Source organism: Spermophilus citellus (genome assembly GCF_964194105.1).
Source record: "Spermophilus citellus genome assembly, chromosome: 2".
Lineage (NCBI taxonomy): Eukaryota > Metazoa > Chordata > Mammalia > Rodentia > Sciuridae > Spermophilus > Spermophilus citellus.
Window position 1 is genome coordinate 235,374,003 of NC_138183.1, and position 27,245 is coordinate 235,401,247.

The 27,245-nt window shown below is 46.8% G+C and overlaps 1 protein-coding gene across 1 annotated transcript in view; it reads left to right on the forward strand.

Moving 5' to 3' along the window:
• Positions 1 to 27,245, forward strand: part of EXT2 (exostosin glycosyltransferase 2) — a 154,555-nt gene that overhangs the window by 20,512 nt on the left and 106,798 nt on the right. The window contains exons 5-7 of the mRNA XM_081278809.1: positions 4,086 to 4,281; positions 5,959 to 6,098; positions 9,227 to 9,320. Coding sequence (XP_081134935.1) covers positions 4,086 to 4,281; positions 5,959 to 6,098; positions 9,227 to 9,320 — 430 coding nt within the window. The remainder of the gene's footprint in view (positions 1 to 4,085; positions 4,282 to 5,958; positions 6,099 to 9,226; positions 9,321 to 27,245) is intronic.

Below are 27,245 nucleotides of genomic sequence, written 5' to 3' on the forward strand. Positions count from 1 at the left end.
CCGTTTCCATGACTTGTTGGGGGACCCGCCGACTCGGTGTGTGGCTATGCTGGTGGCGTGGGTGCTCTCTGTTGCAGGGGTGAAACTCAGACCCCCAGCAGGAAGCAGGTGGTCAGCACGAACCATCTGCTTTGCACGGTTTGCTCGTCGAGAGCCTCTCACCAGTTCAGAGGATGATGGGGACCTTCCCCGAATCCAGGTTTCCAGAAGCCAGTCAAGGGGCCAGTCTTAGAAGCAAGTCTTTCAAAGGACAGAAACTAGACTTGTGACATTGGCTCTTTTGCACAGTCCCCCCCTCCCGCCAGAGCAAGTGAGTGCCAGCGTTGGTGTGGTACCGCTGAGAAACCCTGGAGAGGCAGTGGGCATGAAGATCCGTCTGTTGGGGGCTCAGCTGCCTCTGGCCTGCCTTAGGTACAGCTTTCTTCAGACCGCTTATTCTGTTTGCTGCTGTAATCCAGCTCTGTTCTATTGGTTTAGGACTCTTAATTCCCTCCAGATTTAATCCAGGGAAGAAAACTCTGAGAAGATTTAGTCAAAACAAAAAGGAGAACAGACCACTTGGAGCAATAAAGATCATTTTCAAATAATTAATGTCAGAGACTTAAACTATTATATTGGTGGTATTTTCCTAGTAATTTGAACTCTAGTTTATATGTATAGATATACTGAATTTAAGATCTTTAACTAGATCACTGAAGGTTTCAGTTAGTGTGTAAAGTTCTGTGGTTCAGTCACTGGGTAAGGAACCCGGTGCAGTGTCAGTGGAGGGCTGGGTGTGTGGGGTGGGGGGCTCGTGGGCACCACCTTCCACTGTGGCCCAGGGCTGGGTCTCGGCAGCCTGGCTGGGCTCTGCTCTCTGGCCTGTGTCCAGTCTGGCAGCAGAGGCACTGCTTTCATAGAGAACTCCGTCCCCCAAACAAAGGACAACCACAGTAGGTAAAGACACGTCTTCCAGGAACCTGGGCCAGGGCAGGGTGGCTTTGCTGCCCTAAGTGAGAGTTGCTTTCTGAGGGAATTCCCACACCTCCCGAGGTTATAGGAGGAGTGAGGGGAGGGAAGGCTGTTTTTGTTTTTATTTTAAATCTCTCCCAGTAGTTTTTCAATGGGAAGCCAGGATTGTTGCTATTGATAGCTTCTTCTCACAGCTGTGTTGGCCCCAGCTGGAATTCTTGTCATTTTCCTTCTAAAAGCAACTGAATTGGGAGTTTACCTCCATTACTATTGAGGGCAACTTCAAGTTCTCAGCATGATTTTACTTAAATTTAGATATCAGGCTGCTGGGAGGAAACATGAAAGGCGTAGCTAGTAATTTTAGTCTTTGAAAGAAAAACAAATCCACCTTTAAATTTCGTTTGCTTAAAACCAAAATGAGCATACCCCCGCAAGCTGCCTGTCGGGTCAGGGAGGGCTAGCAGGCGGGCAGCAGGGGAACACGGTCAGCCTCTTGTTCACATTTGTACGTCCGTGTGGGAGACAGAGTCCCGTGGAGTGGGGATCCCGTGCTCCTGGTAACAGCGTCTGGAACGGAACTTTGTTTCTTAACAGTGAAATCTAACTCTGCGTCTGTCTCCTCAAGAGTTGCTTTGGGCAGTGCACACAGACATCTCTGTGTTCCAGAATCTATGTAGGTGGATCTTTGTGTCTGTGCATCTGAAAGTCGTGCGTTCGTGTTGGCACCGCCAGTTCTGTCCAGCACTGCAAGGCCTTCTGGTCTTCTCTGTTTGCATATTGGTTGCTCCCTTCTCCGGCTCCCGTCATCCTCAGTGTCTTTATGGGGACTGATGGACCTTTCCATGTCTTTCCATGTTTGTACATAATTAGGCGTTGCTGCCACCACTCCATGCTGCACAAGTCCTCCTCACCTGCCCAGACTCTCTCCCATGCTGCACATCACTGCTGTCCCCCCACCCCGGTCCACCTTCCTCATGCTTCTCAGTTCTAGCTCTGGAGTGATGCTACCATTGCTGTCATCCTTCTGCCACCTGGGCACTTTTGCAGCCTGCCCAGGCTTTGGCACTATCTGGGCTGCCCACCTGTCCTAACCACATCCCTTGCTGGGTGGCCACCACAGCTACCCCATTGCCAGTCCCCAGTGCAGAAGGCCTGCTCTCCCTTCTTGGGCTCTGATGCCCTGTGCCAGGCCATGCACTAGTCTCTAGTAAGTAGGAGCTCTCGCCTCACTCTGGCTTCAACATTCCAGGTGCGCTGTCTCATTCACCATCCCTGCCATGCAGAAAAGGGACCAGTCTGTACAACTAACACAAGCTGTCTCCCTGATGAGCCTTCCAGAGCTTTCTTCTCTCCACCTTATCCTCAAACCTCTGGATCTCAGCCCACCTAGGACAGCTCTGTCAAGTACAACTTTCTGCGAAGAAAGATGGCCTGCATTTGTGTTTTCAGTTCGCCACCAGCCACACATGGCTATCGAGCACTGGAAATACAGCTAGAGTGCCTGAGGAACTGGATTTTAAATTTTATTTAATTTTCATTAAGCCTAAGTGGCTGCCTATAGCTGATTTCTCCTAGACAGTGAAGTTCTAGCAAATCTGCTGGCCCTGTTCTGTCCTAACTGTAATGTGGGAAATGCCCTTTTGCTCTTAGTTCAGCTGAACAAAGAAATTGCCAAAAGAGAGAGTATGGGGGGTCACAGAGCTGGCTGTGGAGGATGCCGTGCCCCTCTCTGGGCTTATTTAGTGGCTCTGCCTGGTCGGCAGGTGTTCACCTTCCTTACCTATTGCTTGGTGCCCCCTGCCCTGGAGCTTCATGCTCTAGGAAGGAAACTGACCTCCTCAGCTGGAGAGGGTCTCTTCTTTGGCTGTGGGTTTCTATGGTAAGGCTCTCCTCAGCTGGAGGCTCCAAATAAATATAAGAAAGTAAGGGGAGAAAAGCAAGCAAGCAAAATGGAATGAGTTCACAACCCACAGGCTTTTGGTTCTTCCTGAAGCATGGTGTCATCCCGGCTTGCCTGATGGTGCTGCCCATGACACGCAGAGCCCTGGTGTTTCTCTGGGCCTGAGCCGTTTGGACTAGATGTAAGCGATGCTGCTTGCGGGTCCCGTGGTGTTTCATTTCTTCCTGGACCTGCTGTATACGTGTCTTCTCTTTGGTGGTGATTTCTGGTAGTTCCCCTTCATGCCCTGGACTTTGGCACTATCTGGGCTGCCCACCTACCTTCCAGGAAGTAATTACTTTCCATCTTCTCCCCAAAATCTTTCCCTTGACTTCAGACTTACTAACTTACTTTGTGTTCACTGTTATTTATTTATTTGAGGTTCAGTCCTACCTGTTGCCCAGGCTGGCCTTGAGCTCCTGGTTTCAAGTGATCTTCCTGACTCGGCCTCCTGATTAGCTGGAACAACAGTTGTGTGCCACTGTGCCTGGCTTTTATGTTCAAATTTTTGTCTCTTATGGAGATCTACATAGCATTAGACTCTTAGAAATCCTTTTTGCCCTCCATTTTCTTTTAAGCATCGTTGGACACCCATGCTTTGGGAATATAGATTTTTCTGCTTCTAATTTTCAACTTCCATTACTGTCCTTGTGGCCTTGACCTTGGAGCCTCTGCCTGGTGTAGGGATGCCGTTCCACTGTGCTGCCCATAGAGTAGAATCCCCTGCCTCCCTGTTTGAAGAATGCAGCCAACTCTCAGTTTCTTTTCAGAGTCGAGAGTCAGATTTAACTAATGATAACATTTTGATGTTCTTTCCAAATAACCAGTCAGTCAGCTTCTGTTCTCTGCACACAAATGTATTCATAGTGTGGGTTCCAGGCATGTACTCATAGAGTGCTGTCTAGGCTTGGCATATAATGAGCACTTCCTTACAGCACTGAGAACTTTCCCAAGTAAAACTTTTATGATTACATACTATTTCAGAATGTGAACAAATAATACCTTATCTTCTTCCAGTATGTAATATTTTAAATATTCAGTAATGCCACAGAGTATAATTTCCAAAAGACAAAAATCAGTGGATATCAAGACTGGTAAGCCAGCACTTGTTGCTGTGAGTTGAATATCAAAGTTTGTTTAACCTTGACTGACATACCAACTGTAGGTTTCCAGTCACCTTCTCTTCTCTTTATAGTCCTCGGCGATACTTCCTCCTGTCCTCTCAGATGGCTGTCCATCCCGAGTACAGAGAGGACCTAGACGCTCTGCAGGCCAAACATGGAGGGTCGGTGTTGGTGCTGGATAAGTGCAGTAACCTCTCAGAGGGCGCCCTTTCTGTCCGCAAGCGCTGCCACAAGCACCAGGTCTTTGATTACCCGCAGGTGCTGCAGGTGAGTGTCGTTCATGACCTCTATTGGGCTCGGGAGAAGTCACTTCCTGGGGCTGCAGCTGATCCTAGCAAACAGAAGTTGTTTGTTTTCCACATGCAACTAGGAACATTACCCAAAGGGAGAAGAAAATGGAGTATTGCTCTTTGCCATGAACTTAGACCTCCAGGTGCTGGGGTGTCTGGTGTACTGTGTTCATAGGAAGCTTGGTCTGTGACAGTTCAGGCTCCTTTCAGATACTCACTGTATTTCACCAGTGCAGATCTGGTAGATGTACAGGAAGCCACAACAAAGCAGGCAGGTGTGTTTGCTCTTACCTCTGTGCTCCTGGGCCATCTAGAGACATCCTTTAAGGTGGCAACTTGCTTTGCCGGCCCTGCTAGCCCACAAGACTGCAGTCAGCTTTCCCTGGGAGTGCAGGGTTTTTGGGGTTGTTTTCATTTTGGTTTTGGTGTTTACTTCAATCGTGTGTACCTCCACAGACAAAGGCAAACCATCCCTTTAGGGGTGTCTTAGAGGTGAGTGTTTAGCATCCAAGGGCACAGGGGCTGGGGAAGGAGAATATGAGCCTCGTTCATGTAAATATTCAAAATTCAGAATTGTTCAGGAGAAATATCAAGGAGCTAGTGTGATTTTTTTTTTTTTTTTAATCTCCCGAGAGTGGGCCCATGCTGAGATTGTTAAAATATTTTCTCTCAAGAAACGTGGCCTCTTCCTCTGGAATGTCTGACTGATAACAGTGGTGATGTGAGCAGGAGTAGTTTAGTAACCCTGTCTAGACAGGAGAAGTGGTTATCACACTTGTGTCCATATGTGGGCGCCACTCGGGCGGCGAGCCTTCCACCTGCAGCTCCAGGTGCTGCGGTCTTGCTCCATCTCCCTCTCTCCTCTCTTCTTTCGTTTCTGAACTTTCCTTTTCTCTAGAGATTAGATGATGTTTTACTTTTCAACATTTTTTTTTTTCTCTGAAGAGGTACAACCTGGGAGAAACTGAGTGTTCGGGAAGGAATTGTCCCTTATTCTGGTCCCCAGCTGTCTTTCCTCTGTTCCTCTCTCATTTTCCCAAGCACTCCCACATGTGGGGAGGCATTTAAGGGAGGGAGTGAAGAAGAGATTTTTTTCTGACATCTTTCTTTCGTTGGGTTCATTGTTTCTAGACAAAACGTGTCTGTCTTCATGTCTTTTCAAAGGCATTGCATTCCTAATTGAATGTCTTCTGTGTGCAGACACTGCTAGAAGCCCCGGGAGTAGGAAGATGAGTGGCGATTCCATCTCTCCCTTTAGGAGCTCCTCCAAAGGGCCCTGTGTTCCCCGGCAAGGGGGTTGTGGTAAGCGCTGTAAGCCGTGTCAACAGTGCCCCTGGCATGCTCACGCAGTCCACCAGTGCTAAGGGAAGCTAGGCTGCAGGAGCTCATGAGGTGGCCTATGCCGAGGAAGACTCTGGTTGGCTTTGAACCCGTGTAGAACACCAGTTCAGACATCATTTAAATGACACTGCAGAGTGGCAACATAAAGGCTCACATTAAGCTTGTCAGTGTTTGATGGGTGTGAACTATGGTCTTGGTCTTTTCTGAATCTAGGTGCCTCGGTGTCACTTGGTTTTACACCTTGAGGGGGCTCATGGTCTGAGGGATGGCAAGGCTGGTTGGTAATCCCTACCCTCTGCTTGTGCTCTTGCAGGAGGCTACTTTCTGTGTGGTCCTTCGTGGTGCTCGGCTGGGCCAGGCCGTGTTGAGTGACGTGCTCCAGGCTGGCTGTGTCCCCGTAGTCATTGCGGACTCCTATGTTCTGCCTTTCTCTGAAGTTCTGGACTGGAAGAGGTGGGTATTTCCGTCTCGTCAACTTTAGCTGGTAGGTCTGCAAGCAGTAGAAATCAGCAGCCCCTTGGTGACTGTAATGTGTACCTAGGCTGGAGAACGACAGGGCGAGCATCCGTAATCTGAAAATGCAAAATCAGATATGCTCCAAAATTGGAAATTTTCTGAGCGCTGTCATGATGCCACCAGTGGAAAATTCTACCTCATATGATAGGTCCCGGTCAAAATGCAGGTGTACTGTGCAGTTACCTTCAGTTCACCCATGTAGGTTGTATATGAGGCCTAAATGAATTTCTTGTTCAGTCATGGGTCCTGTCCCCAAGATGTCTCATTGTGTATGCAAATATTCTAAAATCTGAAAACATTCAAAATCTTAAGTACCTGGTCTAGCTTTTTGAATGAGTGATGGCCCACCTGTATTCCTTTGGTCTGTTCTGTTGTATTTTCCATCTGGAGACTTAGCACATTGGCTTAGAGCAGTTCATAGATTGAGGCCTCTGGCCCAAATTTGCAAGATGGCTATTTCTGTAAGTAAAATTTGATTGAAACTATTGTCATGTTACTTGAGTGATTGCACAGAGACTGTGCAGCTTACCAAACTATTTGGCCCTTTCCACAAAGCAGTTCCCAGCTCCTAGCCCAGAGCAGTAGTTTTCAGCTGATAGGGGAGTAGGCTCCCCTGAGAGGAGGAGTTGTTGTTGTTGTTATTATTTTATGGCACTGGGGGTTGAGCCCAGGACCTTATGCATGCTAAGCAGTCTCTCTTCCATGAACTACATCCTCCCTATTTGAGATAGGGTCTTGCTAAGTTGCCCAGGATGGCCTCAAACTTGTGATTCTCTAGCCTCAGCCTCCCAAGTCACTGGGATTACAGGTGTGTGCCACCACTTCTGGCCCTATCCTTGGGGATTCTGAATTTTAAAACCACCCTTAACCTGATTTGTAGCCTCCACAGACTGCCATGGCTACAGAATTTCTGTTGAATTTGTACAATGTACTGGCCGGTGTTGGAGAGCCTCTGCCTGGGGGTATACTTAGAAACATCCCCAGGCATAAGTACAACCGGGATCCTGCCTTGTGCTGTTCCTGGACTTGCCCACTGTTCTCAGCTTTATTTCCCTGAGACTTTGGTGGTTTGTGTTGCAAACTGATTCCTTAGTTGTGTCCCTCTCAGTCCTGCCCTTGCCTCAGATGCTTGACTGCTGTCTTTATCTCATGGCTTTTTTGATATTTATCCAAGTCTGATCTCCACAGGTATTTGAACAATTTAAATAGCACTATTTCATTCGTTTAGTTATTCATCCCATATTTATTGAAAGCCTATTGTGAATAACACAGTTTCTGCTTCTGAGGAGACAAGGACCTGGGGGTGGGGTGGGGTGGGAAGACAGACCATTGATTAAGGTTGAATATCCCTTGAGCATTCCTTGTCCGAAATGCTAGGCACCCAAAGTGTTTCAGGTTTTAGTACATTGGCATACACATAACAAGATATCTTGGGGAAGAGACCCAGATCTAAACATGAAATTCATTGAGTTTTTTGTTTGTTTTGGTATGGGGGATTGAGCTCAGGGGCACTTGATCACTGAGCCCCATCCCCAGCCCTATTTTGTATTTGATTTAAAGACAGGGGCTCACTGAGTTGCTTAGCGCCTTGCTTTTTTGCTTTGAACTTTCTATCCTCCTGCCTCAGCCTCCCGAGCTGCTGGGATCACAGGTGTGCTTCACTGCATCTGGCTCACTGATGTTTTATAATCTACCTTATGGTCTGAAGGAAATGTCATACATGATTTTGTGCATGAAACAGTTTCACAGTGTGGAATTTTCTACTTATGGCATCATGTTGGCACTCCAGAGTTTTCAGATTTTGGAGCATTTTGGATTTTGGACATTTGTATGAGGGATGCGCAACCTGCCCAGCTTTCTGTGATGAATGCCATGGCAGATGTACGCACAGGGGCTGTGAAAACCCAGAAAAGGGAAGAATGTGAGGTTATTCACTATATTGTAGAGAAGCGATAAGCTACTTCTAGCATTTAACTGCCTATGAAAATATTTATTGAGCACCTTTTATTTGCCAGGCATTGTTAGGAACACAGGTACCAGAATGTGCAAGGTCAAACCTTTGCTCCCAGAAGCTCATGGTTTTTAGTAGTGGAAGACAAACAACTATGCCAGCAATTACCAAAACTGTGACATGACATAGCCCTGGTAGGACGGGATGCTAGAAAAGGAGATAGCCATTGTTGGCGGTGGGTCAGTGAGGGCTTCTCAGAGCTGGTGATTTGAGCTGGGCATGAACGCCCATTTCTATGAGAATAGACCTGCTTGGGTAGTTGTGATTATGGATAAGTGGTGGAAAGACCCAGGTTTAAGTCAGATAACTGGCTCTGTTACTGGCTAGCATATGACTGTGGTCAATTGTTTACTCTTTTTTTGAGCCTTAGTTGTCCCATCTGTATAGTAGAAATGGTTGACATGTTTAATAAATGCTTATCACACGGTTACTGCTCCTTGGCTCCTGGTGTTCTCCATCCTGTTTACTCTGCTCTGGCCGTGGCGGCTTGCTTGCTTGCTTGCTGTTCTGGGAACATAACTGACGTGCTGCTTCCTGCTTAGTCCTGCCTGGAGCATTCTTCCCTTGGCATTCCCATGGCCTGCTTACCACCTCTCCTTCCTTGACTAATTTGTCCTGTTGTGTTCCCAGTGTACAGCACATAGTAGGTCCTCTATAAATAAGTGCTGAATAAGTGAGTAGATTTTCATAGACAGCTTAAGGGGGAAGGCAATACAGTTAATGCAGGGAGCACAAAGGAGAGTGGAAAGTAGTGTGCCTGGGAGGTGGGATTCACATGCACAAGCCCCGTGGTAGGGCAGAGTGTGGTGTGAAGTGACTGAGAGAATACCAGTGTGACCGGGGCCCACGGTGGGGTGGAGGGAGGAATGAGAGCTGCTGAGAGCTCCCCAGAGAAGGCTGGTCAGGAGGAGGGATGGGGAGAGGACCTCCCTGTCCGGATGTGGCTGAAGCAGGCTCGGGTGTTGTTTCTGCTCATATGAATGAAACAAGACTTTCTGTAAGAGAGCTTTCCGTGGAGGGTGATGTGTGCACACTGCTTCTCTGTTGTGTCCAGAGCGTCTGTGGTGGTTCCCGAAGAAAAGATGTCAGACGTGTACAGCATTCTGCAGAGCATCCCACAAAGACAGATTGAGGAAATGCAGAGACAGGTGAGAGGCCAAGGCCAACAGCCCCGTGGGGAGGAGGCAGGGTGGGGATGACATGCTGGACGCGGTTCTTGGACACAGGGACAGCAGTCAAATGCCAGAGTGGGGTTTGTCTCTTCCCTGTGTCAGCTCACCAAACCTAAATGATAGGAGAGCAGGGCTGGGCGAGTTGCGTCAAGTAAGGTTCAAAATGTTAACTGTCTGGGATGTTCAGGCTCCACTAGGGGAAGCCTGTTGTGGTTCAGGGATGCCAAGTCGAAGCCTTCGGGAAGAAGGTTCACAGTCACAGCAGGTGATGCTGCTCATGACTGAGACAGGGAGTCTGGCCGCTCCAGGTAGTGCTTCTGCGTGGCTGTGACGTGGCGGTGGTGCTGTGTACATGACCTCGCTTCCTGGGTCAGCGGCCTTGGTGACAATGCTCCCTTCTGCCTGGTGGAGCATTCGCCCTTCTCCGCCTTTTTCTCCAGACTTTTCCTTGGGCGGCTCTGACTGCCTCAAGGACTCCTCTGGGCTGCCCGGTGAGTCCTCCTGGTCTTTCCTTCTCTTAGAGTAAATCTTACAGGGATTAGAAATTTAAAAGTATATCCCCAAATTGGTAATATATTTGTTTTTTTCTGTTTCCTTTTTTTAAAAAAAACATCTAATTTTTTTTGTATCTTTGTTTATTTTTATGTGGTGCTGAGGATCGGACCCAGTGCCTCACATGTGCTAGGCGGGCGCTGTATCACTGAGCTACAGCCCCAGCTCTGTTTCCTTTTTTAAAAATAGATTTTTAAAACCTTTTTATTGTTGTCACATCTCTGCAGGAGACGGGCAGGGGAAGAGCCCGGAGTGCTGTGGGCACGCATCCTTGGGTTCAGCTTGGCTCCCCCATCCCCTTGTTCAGCTTGGCTCCACTCCCTTGGGGGCCTGCAGTTACCCTGGCCAGAAAAGGGGCCTCAGGCTTCTTTCTGAGTGAGGGGGACAGTCACCTGCTGTGCCCTGAGGAGGCTCTGGGTTGCGGTGCTGCACTGTTGGCAGGCTGCCCTGCCCCCCTGGGCCTGGGTGTTGGTGACCACTCCTCCCTCCCTCAGCTCCCACACTTGTTGCTTTGGTCTCATCTCCCATTCTTTTACATAGGGCCACACAGCATGGAGGGAGAAGGTAGTGGAACAAATCCGCTCATTTGATGGCTGGGAAGCCGGAGGTGGGGAGAGGGAGGGTGGGGGGGAAGGGATCAGGTCCCTTTTATAGTACACCCAACAACCTGGAGACCTCACACTAGGATCCGCCTCTTAAAGGTCCCACCACCCCTAGTATCACCATCTGAGAGTCGAGCCCTCTATACATGGGCCCTGGGACATTTATCCAAAGTACAGAAATACCAAACTTCCTATCACACAGCAATTAAGTCTGTAGGTTCTTAGATTGTCTGTGTTGAATGCCAGCTCTGCTGGATGCAAGCTGTGTGCCCTTGGGCAAGGATCTACCTACTCTGAGCCTCAGAAACCTCATCTGTGAAACATTTTGGCTTTTTTTTTTTTTTTTTTTTTGTACCAAGGATTGAACTCAGAGACACTTGGGCATTGAGCCACATCCCCAGACCTATTTTGTATTTTATGTAGAGGTAGGATCTCACTGAGTTGCTTAGGACCTTACTAAGGTGCCGAGGCTGGTGTGAACTCTCAGTCCTCCTGCCTCAGCCTCCTAAGCCTCTTGGATTACTGGTGATGCCACTGTGTGCAGCCAACATGTCGGTATGATTGGACTGGAAAACAAATCAGAAGTTGATGAGCTTCCCTCTGGCTGTGTCACAGTGTGCTCATGTTTACTTTAAGTTTTTGGGCTTCCCCCTGTTGCTTAACTACTGACCTCATTAGGATTATAAAATCACTTTTGAGATCTCTAGATTTTTATTCTGAACCTGTGGTTCTTAAAACTGATGTAGAGGAGAATACCCTTTGAAGCATCAGGGTGTTTGTACTCCTTGTGTTACGTTTTGTGGCATCTGTATTTATGAACAAAACTAATTATAGAATCACATGCTGAATCATATTCCATAAGAAGAAACTGGGGAGGTAAAATTGAGCAGTTCCTATACATTTACCTCTCTTCCCCACCACCCTACCAGTCCTTCTGGTTGAGAAAGAGTCATTGATTTTCAGACCAGCTCACCGAATACAGTTGTTCTGCAGGAACTAGGGGCCTGAGGCCAGCCCCCGGTCATTTCAGTGGTGGGCTCAGAGTCATGAACTGTTGAGATGGAATGAATGCAATCATTAAAAACAGGGTGCTGTACACTCTGTGGGTTCCAAGAGACACACTTGGAGTCAGAGGACTTGGGCTGGAGCCCTGGCTCTGTCCCTATTAATTGCATGACCATGGTAAATCACCCATGCTGCTAGGCTCTCATTTTCTTATTTATGAAATGAAGGGCTTGGCTAAATTATCCCTCATGTTCCTTGGAGCTATTTAAGAACTCCACGAAACTCCTGTCCCAGCAAGACCGTTGCTCTCCCTGAACAGCTCAGTAGTCATCTCTTCTCCCCCAAACACCTCTGTTAACAAGGGGTAGTTACTTCTCTGGTGGCGGACACCCTGCGCTATGCCATCTTACACAGGAGGGCTTCCCGGGCCCTCTTTCCTGGTGCTGCTATCTGACTGTCCACAGTTCTCCATTGGTGCCCTGTTGGTTTGCTTCCCTTTCTCTAGTATTCTGTGATCCCAGACTGACCTCTTTTCCCTTCCAACCCTACATTCCTAGACTGCACTGATAGCAGCTAGCTGTGAGACGATCTGGATGAAGTAATTCAAGGATGACTGGGTTCAAGTGCTTCTAGATACCAACAGCATCTTCCCCTCTCCCAAGCTGTGACAGCTAAAAATGTCTCTAGACATTGCCAGAAGTCCCCCTTGGGGTGAGGGGAACAGAATTCCTTTAATTGAAAACCACTATACTATTGATAATGTGTCACCTGTAAGATCAGAGAGTGCGTTAGTCAGCTTTGTGTCACTGCAGTGGAGTGCCTGAGCAATTACCTTATCAAGAGAAAGGGCTTATTTAGCTCACAGTTTGGAGGTTCAGATCCAAGATCTGGCAGCCCCCTGGTGTGGCCTCTGATGAGGGCAGTAGATGGCAATGGCAGAAGCACTTGGAGTGAGTGGTCACTCCACTAGTCAGGAAGCAGAGAAAGAGAGGATGGGTCAGGGTCTATGAGCCCCTTTGAGGGCACACTCCCAGTGATTTCCCTCCCATGAGGCTCCACAGCATCTCCTGTGCTGCCTGCCCTGAGACCTTTCCCTGCGGACCTTTAGGGGACTACAGCAAAGAGAGTGAAGGTTCTTTTTGTTCTGTAACAAAATATGCTGTTTCTAAACTATGCTTGTCATTTTGCCTTCTGTTTACCTTCCATCTGTTTAACTTGACCTTGGCAGGAGTAAGTAAAAAAATAGTCTCCACCTGATTCTGAAAAACTGCTGCATCTTAGTGAGTTCTCTTAAGGAAGGACAGATTTGGACCGTCTTGTAAGACAGGCATGAACCTTTTGGGGCACCCGAGGCTGATAGCTTAATGCTCCTAGGTGATTGCCAGAATGAACTGAGGCTGAGGAAGCAAGCCCTTAAGGGAGCTGCATGGACAGCTGTCACCAGCAGAGGTCTCCATCCACTTTTAGGTGACTCATTTCAGTGTTTGAGTCTTTTGAGTCTTTCCAAGAAGTCCCAAATGCCCTGAGCTGCTATTCTTCATAGGAGTGTCAACCTCTTTGCTGCTCAGTGAAGAAGAAACAGTGCTCAGCTCAGGGGTTTGTACTCCCTGGATGAGAGAGAGAATGAGTTTCTGAATCAATCCAGAATTGTGGGGTGGGATCTTGGTGAGAAAGGTATTGCAACAACAGTCTGCACCTTCAAGTTTGGGGTCAGAAAGGCTGCAGTCGCCTGGTGGATACATGGTCCAGGTCCTTACTGAGCTGGGGAGTTCAATTGTTAAGGGAGAAGAACATTCTTCCTGACAAGGAAAAGAGTTAAATTTCCTCTTGACCTTAGCTGTGGTCGTGCAGCTCCCTGACGTTAAACGTGAGGCTGGAGCTGCGAGCTCAGCGAGTGCCGTAGTTAGGTGAGCAGGTTGGAGGAAAGGGCAACAGAGAAGAGTGTGTCTGGGAAACACTCCCGCAGGCCACCAGCCAGCAGTGTCCACACACAGGCACTGGACAGCCTTGGGGGGCTCACAAGGGTTTTGGGTTGAGTTAAACAGTTCTTTAAATCATTAGAGGATAGTAGTTATAACAATGTGAAGCTGACTTATTGGTTGCCCTTTATGAACTAACTGGCTAGCCTAGCCAATTGATTTTTTGAAGGCCTAGGTGTTGTTTTCATGGGGAGTATGGGTGATGGTAAGGAATCTGTGATTCCACCCACAATGAGGACTAGTCATCTGGAGGATACGGTACGCGCTCAGAGAAGGTTGACAGGATGACGTGAGCGTTCTGCAGCATGTCAGGGGCTGAAGTGGGAGGAGGAGTCAGCTAACATCAGGACAGATGGACTGGAAGTAGCATCTGAGCAGGCTTAGGATGAGGCACTTTCTTACTCTGGAAGGCAGGAGGAGGTGTGCAAATAAACATTTCTCTATAGTCAAATGGCACGTACTTATCCCAGGCCCCTTGATCTACCAGAAAAGGCAGACAAGTGAGGGTCTTGGCAGGCTGGAGGGACTCGGGCTGTATAGTTAGGAATGTCTGTGAGGTGGGAGGGAGGTGTAAGTGGATCCCCAGTTTATCTGTTGAGCAGAGTTTCCAAACATTCTTTTATTGGTCAGTGGCTCCACCAGCAGTGACCTCTCCCCTCAGCCACACTAGGAGGTGGAAGTCAGGAGCCTGCCTTGCCTTTGAACTCTTCTTTGTACTCAATTGGCTGGGAGCCTTTGAGGTGGCAGAAACATTCAGCATCTTCTCTCCTCTCCAGCCTTCACACACGGGTAAGTTAAAAGGCCAGTTTCCCTTCAGCCTGTGACCCTGCCCCATCCCGCAGACCTTCAGGTTTTCCTGCTAAGTGTACCAGCTATTTGTGCTGCAGAGATATCGTGGACTGCTTAGGAAAAAGTCAAAACACTCTTTTTAACAAAATAAATCCAGGTGTGTGGAGCCTTCCCTACCAATGCCTCTCCCAGTAGTGAGCTCTAGCTGTGATCTGGGCACCACATGCGGGTGCTTTGTTTGTAGAAGAGCCCTTACCTGGGGGCTCCCATTTTATCTTATTTACACACAATCTTAACGCGTTGGATTATGATATTTGGTTTCCAGAGTCATCATAGTTTAGAAGCCACAAATCTGAAGGGGGAGAAAAAGGGGGACTACAAGCTAGGGTCTCTGTGATGCCAGTCTGGCAGCCTCCTGACGGAAGCCCAGGCAGTTTCTCAGGGTTCACTGTGTCCTGGGCGTATCATCAGAATATGGCAGAATTCCTGGATTCATAGGAGTGCATGTTTGTTTGGTTTTCATAGTTTGGCTTCTGACCTCCAAACAAGCCTTGACATCAATCTGAACATTGAAGTCTCTATTTATTCCTCCCACAGTTGTTGCTAATGGGCATCCTAATCTTTTAGCTAAGGTTTAATTTTGTTTAGCATATATATTTTTAAAATGTTGGATCTTATATAATGTGCTTTGTAAAATTTTCAGTATAGACTGTTGAAGTTTTTTTAACATTTTTTTTCAAGTTGTCAATGGGTCTTTATTTATACATATGTGGTGCTGAGAATCGAACCTTGTGCTTCACACATGCCAGGCAAGTGCTCTACCACTGAGCTACAACCCCAGCCCTGAAGTTTTTCTTTTTAAGAAGTGTTCTATGATTCGCTTCAAGGTATAAACCCTCCCGTGTCTGGAAACCTTGGCAGCCTAGACCCTGTATTGTCTGCGGGTTCCGGTGCTGTGGGCTTAACTATCCTGTCCCTGACAGTTACACAGCAGTCTGTGTCCATTTCTCCTTCATTCCCCACCCCCAACACGTGTGTAGTTTACAGAGCAGACTTTCAACAGAAGAGTGAGATAGGCCGTTAGAAGAGTAATCGGAATTTTTTATGTGAAGACACTGAGGATAAAGAGACTTGAAGTAATCCTCCCAGGACCACACGCATGTGAGGACAGGCAGGAAGACACCCCGCTCTGCTGCCCACAGCTGTTTAGACCGCAGCGGAGCTGGACCTGGACTGCGGGTGAGGTTGGGCTGAACTCCCAATAATTTAAGCCGACTGCTTATTGACTAGTCTTCTCCCAAAAGCGGTTGCTTGAGACAGTTAAGGCTGGACACATCTCTGGAAATATATTCGGGGGAATGTGGGAAAGGTTTCACTTCTAATTTCTAGAATTATAATGTCTGTCATTCACCCCACCCAGCTATGAAATCGAGAATTTTTTTTAATATACATAAACTAGATTCTCAGGGCTTTAAGAAAATGCCAACGATTCCTTTCCAGCCCCTATGTGCCACTCCAAGCTGTGTTTCCCAGTCTCTTCCATCAGGCTGGGGTGTAGCTCAGGGGTAGCGCGTGTGCTTACCACGCCCGAGGCTGGGGTCAGCCCTGGCTTGCAAAAAAAAAAAAAAAATAGTAGAGCTACTGCATTGCTTCTCCCTTAAGCAGAGCTGGCCGACCAGTCCTGGTGTTCTTCCTGTAAAGTGAACAGGCACTGTGGTTCCCACACAGAGCAAGGCCCTTTGGCCCCTGAGAGAGCCTAGGTGGATGGAACCATTTCTGGTGTCTCTCAGATTTCCTAAGGTTCTTTTCAGTAGCACTGAGAACTGTGTGTTTGGATTTTCCTGTGTGTATTATTTGGAACTCTTAAGGAAGAGCATTTTCATGTCTGTATGAGTTTAACTTTCTTTTTTCCAACTTTGGTATTAAGAACCTTGTTGGAAAAAGACTTTTCCCAAGTATCTGATGGGAAGCCAAGAAAAGCATTTTAATAGAACTGTCTCAAATTTATAGTGCACTGGGGCCCGTAAATAAATTTTCCTGTCTTTAAGGTTTGGACTGATTTGCAGTTGTTTTGTATAGCTTCTGAGATTTAAATCCTCACAGTCCAGATGGAGAGACCATAGAGCTGCCCGCCCTGGCAGCCTGGGTAGATCTTGTCTGTGGCAAATAGAAGGAAGTAGTGCGTGTGACTCCATCTCTACTGGTGGCTTTTCTTGCTGTAACACCATTTTCAGTTGATCTGGTAACTTTTCCTAGAACAGCTCAACTTAAGCATTCTCTACATTTACAAGAACGAGGATCCTTAATTTCATACTGCGAAGAAATCAAATAAATATGTGTTAAGCATCTGTTTTGTTCATAATATTGTGTTGGCATATTGAGGAGATTAAAAGAAACCCAGGCGTGGATCCTGTCTTTAGAAAGGCCTGCAGGTCACAGGTGAGAGGGCGTTCGGCAGGGTGCAGATGACGAGTCCAGGAGTGCTGCGTGCTCAACTGTGCTGAGGGGTGTTAGGAGCGACCCCTGGATGAGGGGAGTCAGGAGGTTGGGGAGTCTCGAGGACTGAATAGTCTGTGGGAGGAAGGGAGGCTGATCTCTGAGGCTGCTGGCCTCCACCTGAGGACACCTCTGTGGCAGAGATAAGTGGGTAAGAGGTGCTGGGTGGGGCAGACCTGGTATGGGGAGGACCTAGAATAACAGCAATAGGGAACTTTTAGAGAATTGGAAAGAAGTGAAGTAGCAAGTGGAGAAAGATGAAAAGATGTGTGAAGAAAGTAGGGAGGCTGTGTAATAGAAGAGATTTAGAAAAAAAGAAATCAAACCTTAGAAATTATGCAACCCATCCCTCCTTTATCACAAATGACCAGAAAGCCCTAGAGTCCCAGAGGTGTGGAGGACACATCGATCGCTAGGGCCGAGGCTGAGCTGGAACCTTATCCTCCTGGTTCCAAGTCCAGTGGTTTTTTTGGTGGGTGAGGGGCATGGTGTACTGTCGGGTCTTCCACACTCCAGGTAATGATTCATTGATAGACCATGAGGGCAATTCAGTGCATCATGACTGGTGTTTTACTATCATGACAGGAAAACTGTCAGAAAGCAGTTTTATATAGTTAAGGGTAAATATTTCCTGAAACCTTTGTTTCAGGTTGAGTTGTCATAGAAAATGTATTTGTGTGTTTCTAACTGTGAGTCTCAGTCCAAAAAGTTGAGAAGGATGGTAGTAGAAGGTATGTGGGCCTTCGAGTTGGGGAGGCCTGAATTGGTCTCCGCCGTCTGTTTGCCAGCTTTATCAGTAGGGCAAGCTTTCCCAGGCTCCAGTTTTCCCATCTAAACTGGTCCAGGCCGGCAGGCAGGTATTTGGGAGCGCTCCCTGGGTCTGCAGTTGAATTTTGGAGGAAGGCTCCTAGTAAGGAGTGTGGTCTTGAGGAACCACAGCAAGTTACCAACACTGATGTTTTATGCATTTGTTTTTGGGCTTGGAAACTTGAAACAAAACTTTGTCCTGTGAATTGGGGTGTTCTTTTTACATCTTGGCGTGGAAGGCGGTTCACCCCTATGTTTTTCTATTAGGATCAGAATGGCTTATGGCGGGGGGAAATCAGTGATTCCCTAGCTCGCCTTTTTGTTTCAATCCAGTGGTACCTTAGGATAAGGTATTACTGCTCTTTTCCCGCTGTCCAGTGAAAAAAATTTTATCCTTTGTCTTTTTTCCCTTTGTCTAATCTGTTCTTTGCCATATTATGATTTTATTTATCTTTTTTTAAAAATTTTTTTAAAGAGAGAGAGAGAGAGAGAGAGAGAGAATTTCAATATTTATTTTTTAGTTTTCGGCAGACACAACATCTTTGTTGGTATGTGGTGCTGAGGATCGAACCCAGGCCGCATGCATGCCAGGCGAGCGCGCTACCGCTTGAGCCACATCTCCAGCCCCCATCTTTTTTTTTTTTTTTTGAAATAAAAAATTAGAAACAAAATGAACTTGTAGAGGAAAATTTAAAAAAAAAAGAATTGATATCTGGTTGATGAACAGCTGAAGACCTAGAATCTAGTGAGCATGAACTATAAATAAGGGGACATTTTGTGGGGCTCTGAGAGGACTGTTCAGATACTTTAGAAACACAGCTGCTCACAGCCCGTTGGAAGTTCTCCTTCTGGTTCTGGTGGGATTCTCAGGCTGTACTCTGTGTCTCCCCTTCTCTTCTCTTTGCTACTTCAGCTTCCCTTCCCCCAGCCTTTTCTCACCAGCTCCATCCCATATTTAAAGTCCCACCAGAGAGCAGAGAGGAGCCCCAGCCCCCAGATGATTCAGGCCAGGGGCTAAAACACTCCCATAAATCTGTGGCTCATTTTAGTGCCACGTTAAAACAGTGTGAGCGGCTGGTTTCCGTGGCCCCTGCCCTCTTTCTTTATGAGCTTCTTTGGCTCTTCTCTATAAAGAGGCCCTGTGGAGTCATTTGAAAGTTCTTATCAGTTTGCTGACAGCTATATGGGCCTTTCTGCTGAGTTCAGGAGCTCAGGCGGGTGTGTGAAACTTCTGATATCAAAATTGAAGAAAAATGCCAGGCAGAAGGGACCTGGTGGTGGAGCAGCAGTCTGGAGGGGAAAGTCTAGCCAGGTAATTAACCTCTGTGGGTCCTGACCCTGCCGGCAGTGTCAGGACTGGCCAGAGAGGGTTTCCATGGGCTTTGGTTCCTGTCCCACAATCAGAAAGTGCCACTCCCTTGTGGTCTGTGCTTCTGGGCCTCTGCGTGTGAGGTTGGCAACCCCAGGGGGTTAGGGTGGCCAGGTTGGCAGTCTCATTGGCTAGATCTCTGGAGGCAGGTTCTTGCCAGCTCCGGCCTGTCTGTGTCCACAGCATCGCTCTTGTTGGATTTGAAGGGACTCGTGCCGTCTGCCATGCTGCCCCTTTTAAAGCAGATTGGTAATCCTCCCCGGGTGCTTCCTGGAGACCGAGTCCCCTGCAAAGGTCATCCTGCTGTGCTGGGCCTCCTGCCTTCTCCCTGCCAGGGAAGGGGCTGGAGGCCGCCCCTCCCTCTCCCCTGCCACTTTGCCTTTCTTTCTTAGTTGGAAAACTTTTGCAGCGGCAGCTGAGGGAAGGAAAAACCATTACCTGGACTGTGGCCAGCGGCTTGATGGGAGCTTCAAAATCTTTGGCATCTCCTGCCCAGAATGTTTTTCCAGGCATTTCACAAAGATCATCCTTACTCTCCACCTTCCAGCTCTCCAGCCTCGATTTCCAGAGAGCGAGGGGAGGGCGCACGTGCCCTTAGAAAGTGCTTGGTGTCTTCCTGCTCCTCTTCTGACTAGCTTTAGGAAGGGGTTGGTAGTGATAAGCAAAGTCCTATGGACTTTTTTTTTAAAAACTACTCCCATTCCTTTTTGGCATAAATATGTTATTTTCCCCTTTTCAAGTAGTTTTGGAAGTGAGCAATTTTCCAAGTGTGTTCAATTTAAAACAGTCGTTTTAACTTGAGGTTGAGGTAAAAGCAAGGACTTTTGGTAGTATGTTAGTGAAACATAGAACTGTTAATCTAGGATTATCATTGAGCAATCAAAAAATAATTTTATTACTCACAGCAAACAATAAAAATACTGATTCATTTTATTACTCGCACAGCTCCTGTAGGGAGAGTAATTAGGCACAGAAACCAAATGAGCGGCAAAGCAAAACCAAGTGCCCCGAACTCCAAAGTGGGAGGGTTACTTTTTCATCCTTTCCTGTGATTAAATGGATACCCTGCAGTTAGTTCAGAAGTTTAATTTAGGGCCAGAGCTGGGTGTAATCACAGTATAATTTTAATGTGCTAAATAACTTAGATGTGTGGGAAGTTGTCGTAAGTGGACAGCCACGGGCATTCTTCAGCACACAGCCCTCTCCAGGGGCTAGGGTGGATGGAATGGCTACCATTTCCTTCTTGGACATTGGTTAGAGAACTGTCCCTAATCAGTGGGTTAACCATGGTGGATCCCTTGTAATGACCCCCCCAACATGGGTTCTGGCTTCAGGAAATGGCCTCTCTAATAAAGGTGTTAAATATTAATTTTCAGGGGCTGTGGCTATGGCCTAGCATGTGTGAGGCACTGGATTTGATTCTTAGCACCACATATAAATAAGTAAATAAAATTAAGATCCATCAACAACTAATAAAAATATTTTTTAAAAATGTTAATTTTCAGTCTGTATAAGAAATGTCTGGCTCTTTGGGGCTCATGTCCCACAGGGTGAGACTGTTTGCCAAGCAGTTCTGAGAAGCAGGGGTCATTTCAGGAAATGCCTCGTAGGTTTTGTATGTATCACATACCTACTTAGAAAAATATCTAGGTTTACAAATGACTTGTAAACGATCAGTGTTGATATGTTTGGTAGAGAATTCACTTTTTTCAAGCTGATTCATGAAATAACCCATTCTGTTTATTTGCATGACTTAGTACGCTGATGCTGTGACAGGCTGTGAGTATCAAAATTATTTTTGGCAGGGTGTAATTGTAGTTTGTAACAACAGAGTTCTCTCACTCTCTGCTGCTGGTTTTGGGAATGTGACAGCAGTCACATTTGTGTATTTCATTGTCTTCATTTGAGGTCTGTTAATGCTGAGTCAGGCCAGATTGCTAGAAATTAGCTCCATGTAACCATTTCTGGCAGTATAGTTCTCTCTCCTGAACACTTGGAGGCCAGTTTGTTATATTTAAATGTGTACTCACCGCCCTTTCTGATTAAGGCTTTAGTAGTAGGAAAACACTTTATCTTTTGGATTCTGTTGCTTTTTATGGGAAGGAGCAAGTGGTGTCTTTTCAAATGTTTGAAGTCTGTGTGTGTGTTGAAGGGATATTAAGTTTCAGGTTAATTTTGTCAGGCCTTCATGGTCTTAAATATGTATCACTTATACTTTAGAAAGACCGTCGAGGTTTTCCTTTTGGCTATAAGTTGCTGATGAAGGTTGGGTGCAGCAGTGTGACACCCTGGCATTTGATGGAAATGAGAAGCCCAGAGCTGGTAACACACTGAAGGGGCTGAGGCACATCCTTCGGTTGCCATGCAGAGCGTGGGGAACAGCGGCCAACCGTGCTCCCTTCAGTTTAGAATAGCCATGTATCTTCCCAACTCTGCCGCGTAACTGCAGGGGATTTTGTAAGTGACGTGGCTACAAGCACATTCTTTGGAAGGTTTTAGATTGGAAGCTATAGAAGAGGAAAATTGCCACTGTCTAATCAGCTACTGAAGCGATTTCTGAGATGAGGGGGTGGGCTGGAGTGGGGTCGGGACCTGAGGGACCAACTCTGCATCGACCTCCCACTCCGCAGGGCTGCCTGTGCTGTGGTTGGGTGTGGCTCTCTGGAGGCCTGGCACAGTGGACCAGCCAGCCCTGCTAAAGGCACATGACATCTTCAGGTGGGAAGAGCAGGCATAGAAAGTGAGCAGCACAGACAGGGCTCAGCTGTCCCCATGTCCAGTCCAGGGAAGTGCTCCGCAGCCCTCAGTGAGAGCAGTCCTGGAGGACTCGCGTGCTTCTGGTCCAGTGGAGAAGTGGCACATGGCATTGGAGCCACATGAGTCTCAGATTTATTTTTTTCTGGGAGTATGTGGTGATGGCGGAAGGGCTGCCTGGCAGCCTAACTGCTGAGTTAGAATTTCATGCCAAAAAAAGAGAAGAAACTGCCAAAAGTGTCTCCTTGCCACACAGGAAGAGGAACTGAGTTGAGAACCTCGCCCAGACCTGGCTGTCACCATGGTAGCTTAGGGGACGAAGAGAGCTTTCGGGTTCTGCCCTGAGTTCCTTCTGGTGTTGGTGCATCTGTTTTCGGTAGAAGGGACAGGCCTTTCAAGTGGGCCTGGTTGGAGTAAGGCTTGTTTTATATTCACCTTTTCTAATCAAACAATCGCATGCTTGCTTTCTCCTGGTTTTAGCATAGCAAACATGGGAAGTCTCACCCCAGGCAGATTCCTTTACTTGGGGTGGACCCAAGTGGTGCTCTTATTTATTTGTTTTTGATGACACATCTTGATTAAAGGTTTCCAATCCACATTTCAGCTCTTCCATGGAAGCAGCCGGCAGAGAGAGCTGGTCATTTGCTAATCCCTTGAGAGGCTTCCTGATCTGGCCTAGGGAACAGTGGTATTTGGAGGTGGGATGACTCAGAAAACTGGGCACAGTGGAATGAGTCTCTAGTCTCTTTGCCGAGAAGGTTGGCCAAACAAATTTTATTGGTCAGTGGCTCCTGCTTTAGTAACCTTTCACCCCGTGGCTCTTGGAGGTGCGAGCAGAGGCCTCCTTGCCTTTGAACTCCTCATGGCTCCCGCCTCCTCAAAGGCTCCCAGGCAGGGGCTTGTGTTTTGCTTGGGACCTCGCCTCCCAGCAGGGTCTCAGTGGTTGGGAAAACTGATCCACCCTGAGAACACTGACATATTTGAAGGTGATACCCCTGAGACTTGCAACCTATGGCTTTCTATTTCAGGAGCTGTCTGTCACATGTCAAGAAACATGACTCGGGTTTCCCCGTTTTCCTCTCTGCCCTTCTTGTCTCCTCTAGGATGGGAGGTCACAGCACTGGGGCGTTTCCTGAGCATTCACAGCGCCCTCTTTTACCTCTCGTCCTTTCACCCTTCTTCTAACCTGCCCCAGGTGCCATTTATCTTGAAAGATTTTTTTTTTAAGAGGGCAAAAGCATGCAAGTCCCGAGCCATCTTTTGTGTCTGGGAGCATAATTAATGGTGAGGATGCCCAGGGAAGGTGTTATGGGACATCCATGTTCAGTCCCACTACCTTCAGATCAGACAGGCCTGGTGTCAGACAGCCCAGCTGCACTCTGCAGTGCCTCTGTTTCCATTCCAGTGCAGGGAAAACGGGCTCTTACAAGAGGACTTAGAAATAGCGTGGATTACTCTCCCACATTTGCTGGGTTCTGCCTGAGGAGCAGGAGCCAAAGCTCACCCAGGGACTGTGGACATTAGATGACTTCAGCATAGCTTCTTTGGCAAGAAATCCACTTCTCATTCTGAAAACATTGACAGAAAATCCCTCTTCTGTTCATGATGCCTTTAGCTTTGACAAGGAACTAATGATCTCTATTGAGATCCTTTGCTTTTCTAGAATTCAAATATGATGCTCTTAGAGATAGCATGATCTTTGGTAGGAAGGGCTATCTAGCCGGGTCTTTTTCTGCCTCAGAGAAATGGTTAAATATGTTGCAGGTGCCCAGGTATCAAAAGAGCTAGGTCTGATTTTGCTGCTATCTTGTTCCATGTCATATTGTCCTGTGTGTGGTCACGAGCTCACACCTCCCACTTGGCAGGGGCAGGGGATAATTAGTGTTTCTGTCCACTACCCTGCAAGAACTGCAGTGGGCGCTCCCTTGGAAAATCTGGTCAGGCACCTGCTGTTCTCCATCTTACAGAAGGGAAACATAACCTCAGAGGCTGAGTAGGTAGCCTGAGGGATTGGGAAAAGTTAGTGGCATGTGATTAAAAAGCATGAAGTTTATTTATGAAGCTCTATTTTTCTTTGTTTAAAGCACCTTTGAAACTATTATGCCTACTTTGGTAAGAGAACTTCATTTTTCAGAGTTGTATGAGCTGTGGCCCTGGTTCTCAAGCAGTCTTAAAGGGGGCAAATATAATATTCGTTAATGTCTATATTTGTTTGCTAGGGCTGCTGTAAAAGAACATCACAAACACCAGAAATATATTTCTCAAGAGATGGCAGCCCAAGTCTAAGATCAAGGTGCTGGTGGGTTGGATTCTCTGAGGCCTCCTCCTGGCTCCCTGTTGGCTGCCTCCTGCTGCCTCTTCACGTGCTGTCCCTCTGAGCTCATGTACCTCTTTGTGTCTCAATTCCCTTTTCTCATAAGGACATGGATTGCACAGGGGTCACCTTAACAACCTCATTATAACTCAATCACCTCTTTAAAGGTTCTTTCTCCAATACAATCACATTTTAAGTCACTATGGGTTGAAGCTTCAACATTCAACTTTGGACACAGTCCAGCTCATGCTGATGTCTATATCAGGTACAAGAGACAAAGCCAAAGTGGTTGATTAGTGGCACAGTTAAGAAAGGATTCATCCCTCACTTTGGAGTCTGCTCCTGAAGTGTGTTTTCCTACCCCTCCTCGGCTCCTTACTGGGGAGAAACTGTAGTAATAGTGTAAAGGCCAAAATGGGGACAGGAGCTGGGGAAGAGTCATGGTTTAAGCATCACACTGTTCATGAAAACACCAAAAACTGGCCTACTGGGCCAAAGTCAGAATTTGTGAGCCCACTCTGCCTGGATGTTACCCAGTTAGGTAGAACTTATGTCAAGGTCCCTGATCGTAGCAGGATGGTGAGTCTATTATTAAAAAGTTTGTTAACTTTTACTGGTAAAAGTTCAGGTTTAGGTTTTCTTCTTTTTTTACAGTATCAATGAAATGATTCTTGGAGGTAAGTTGTTTTTTTTTTTAATTAAAATTTTGGGGTTGTGGCTCAGTGGTAGACCACTTGCCCAGCATGTGTGAGGCACTGGGTTTGATTCTCAGCACCAAATATAAATAAATAAATAAAATAAAGGCCCAACAACAACTAAAAATATATTTTAGAAAAGTTGACTATTACAGTTTATGTTCTAATTCCAGAAATGAAAGATTGGAGGCATAGTACGCATACTAGATTGAGAGTTTTAGGCCTTTTACAAATGGTTGAGAACTTAGAAAGACTTGATAACACAGAAAACCTTATAGTAGAAGTGATTCTTCATTCTTGAGTCTGTGTTGCTCAAGATGGTTGTTTGGCGGAGTGGGCAGGAGAGGAGGACCCCTATCCTGAGGAGACTGCTAATTACCCGGTGACACACTTGCCTCGCCCAGATGCATCAGCTGAATGACCCACCCCAACACATTCTTGCCCATCCCAGCCTCGGAGTCAGCTGGTGTAGTGGTGAATTATAATAAAAAAGAAATCTTTGGGACAGTGTTATTTAATACTTTTCTTTTTCACTGTCAGAAATCAGTGCCCCTTGGCCTAGCTAAGTCATGGCCTTTCCTGCCTCATCTGTATCTTTTTTAGAGTGTTGGATTCTACTTGGCTGATAGCCAGAGCACAGTTATTTAAAAGACTAAGGAGACAGTGGTTTCTAAGTTCCTCTTCTGTGAAACATGTAAATATCCCGTGCTGAAGTGTTGGCTGTCGACCCATTAATAAAGCTCACTAGCTAGCTGCCCTCTCTCATCAAGAAGGCATCAGATGCACTGAGTCCTGAGTTGGGGATATCTGTTTTTTATTGACTTTTTTTTAAATTTCCCCTCTCATACTCTGCATTGTTTTTTCGGTAGCAAGTTTGTTGACATCATTGGGGCATTTGACATTCTGGTTTTGGACATGAGAGACGGGAGTTATCTTTAAGGAAGTAGTTTCTTTTATCTGAGTGTAACCCACTACTTTTCAGGTAATGTGGGTTCTCCCTGTCTCCCCTCCAAAGAAAGTCACTTTCAAGGGAATGACTTGTGCTTCACCAGGCTTGGAGAAGGCACGCTAGAACACCAGGGGTGGGCACGAGAGGCAGAGGGGTGACAGTCAGTGTGTCTATCACCCTGTCCTCCTCAAGCTTCTTAGGGTGTAACTTGGGTTCTTGGAGTAACAGGTCACTTGCCTTCAAATATCTCGATTTCATCATCTGTTTTTATATTTTTTGGTAAGGACTAGCTCCCACATGTACTAGAATAGCCATGGAAAAGAGACCAAGGGTGAAAGTGGGTATTATGTTGCTTAAATACTGAAGAAACTTCTTGGTTATGGTCATTCTTAGAAGTGTCCTCATTGCCACTCAAGATAGACTTACAGCAGTTCTTTTACCATGGTGGGTCAGATGTTAAATACCTCTCTTAAATTAGCTCAGAGGACATGGGTTCAGGGCTGGAAGAGAGGCTTCTGGAGCAGCTGAGCTTGTTGGGGTGTTAGGAGTCTGGCTGTCACTGCGTGGACCCCGGGTGAGCTCTGCAGGCGTTGGCACAATATATGCTTCAGCCCCCGAGTTAACAGGAACAGGGAACCTCCATGCACCTGTCAGTGGCTCAATTTTCTTGTCATAAAGAAGGGATAATTCCCTTGGGTTGTAAGGCTTAAATAAATTAATACAGGCGAAGCACTTAAAATAGTGCCTGCTGTGTAGGAAGTGCCTCCTCTGGTCAGCAGATACTTACTGAACTCCTGCTTTATGCTCAGTACAGCTCTGAGTGCTGGGGTGTACCAGCGAACAAATGGGCAGAGATCTCTGCATGGAACATGCATTTCTTGGGGAAATACATGTAATATGCCAAAGAGCATCACCCATATCTGGGGTCATCGATGTTGGATGCCCATCACCTGTGAGCATAGATCTGCTCTTCTACCCTTTTTCTGGGGCATTTGTCCTGACACTGAGATGTGTGTCTTGGGGATGGTTTATAGGCTGCTTGCCTGTGCCTTCTCTTTCTGTTTTCCCTCTAATTGCAATGTTAGACTGGGAGTGCCCGTCCAGCATTTGCCACTCTGTCTCGTGTTCTAGTTCTTTCTCTGTTGAGAACTAGGGGTTTAAACTCTTCATAGGAATCAGCCATGTAATCTGCCATCTAAACTTGTAAAGAGCTTGTGAATATGTATTGATGCTTGAAAAAACACCTCAACTCATTAAAAACTCTTGTGAACTTTGAGCACAGTTGTGCCCTTAGAAATTATTGCCCTGGGTTTCAGCATTTAGGTTTCCCTTGCATTCTGTAATTGTTAAGGAGTATGTGTCGTGGCTCTGCACTGTGGTGGAACTAGCTGCCTTTAATTCTGTAATCACTGCCCCGCCACTCCAAGTATAAATACTGAGCCTGGAGATGAATAGAAGGAATACTTTGCTTCCAAATGGACGACATGTGCTTATATATGGACCTTTGGGGATTTTCCAGGCAGCTCTACTTGAGAATAGGATTTGAGTACTGATCCATGTACTTTATTGTTTTTCTAACCTTTGAGTGAC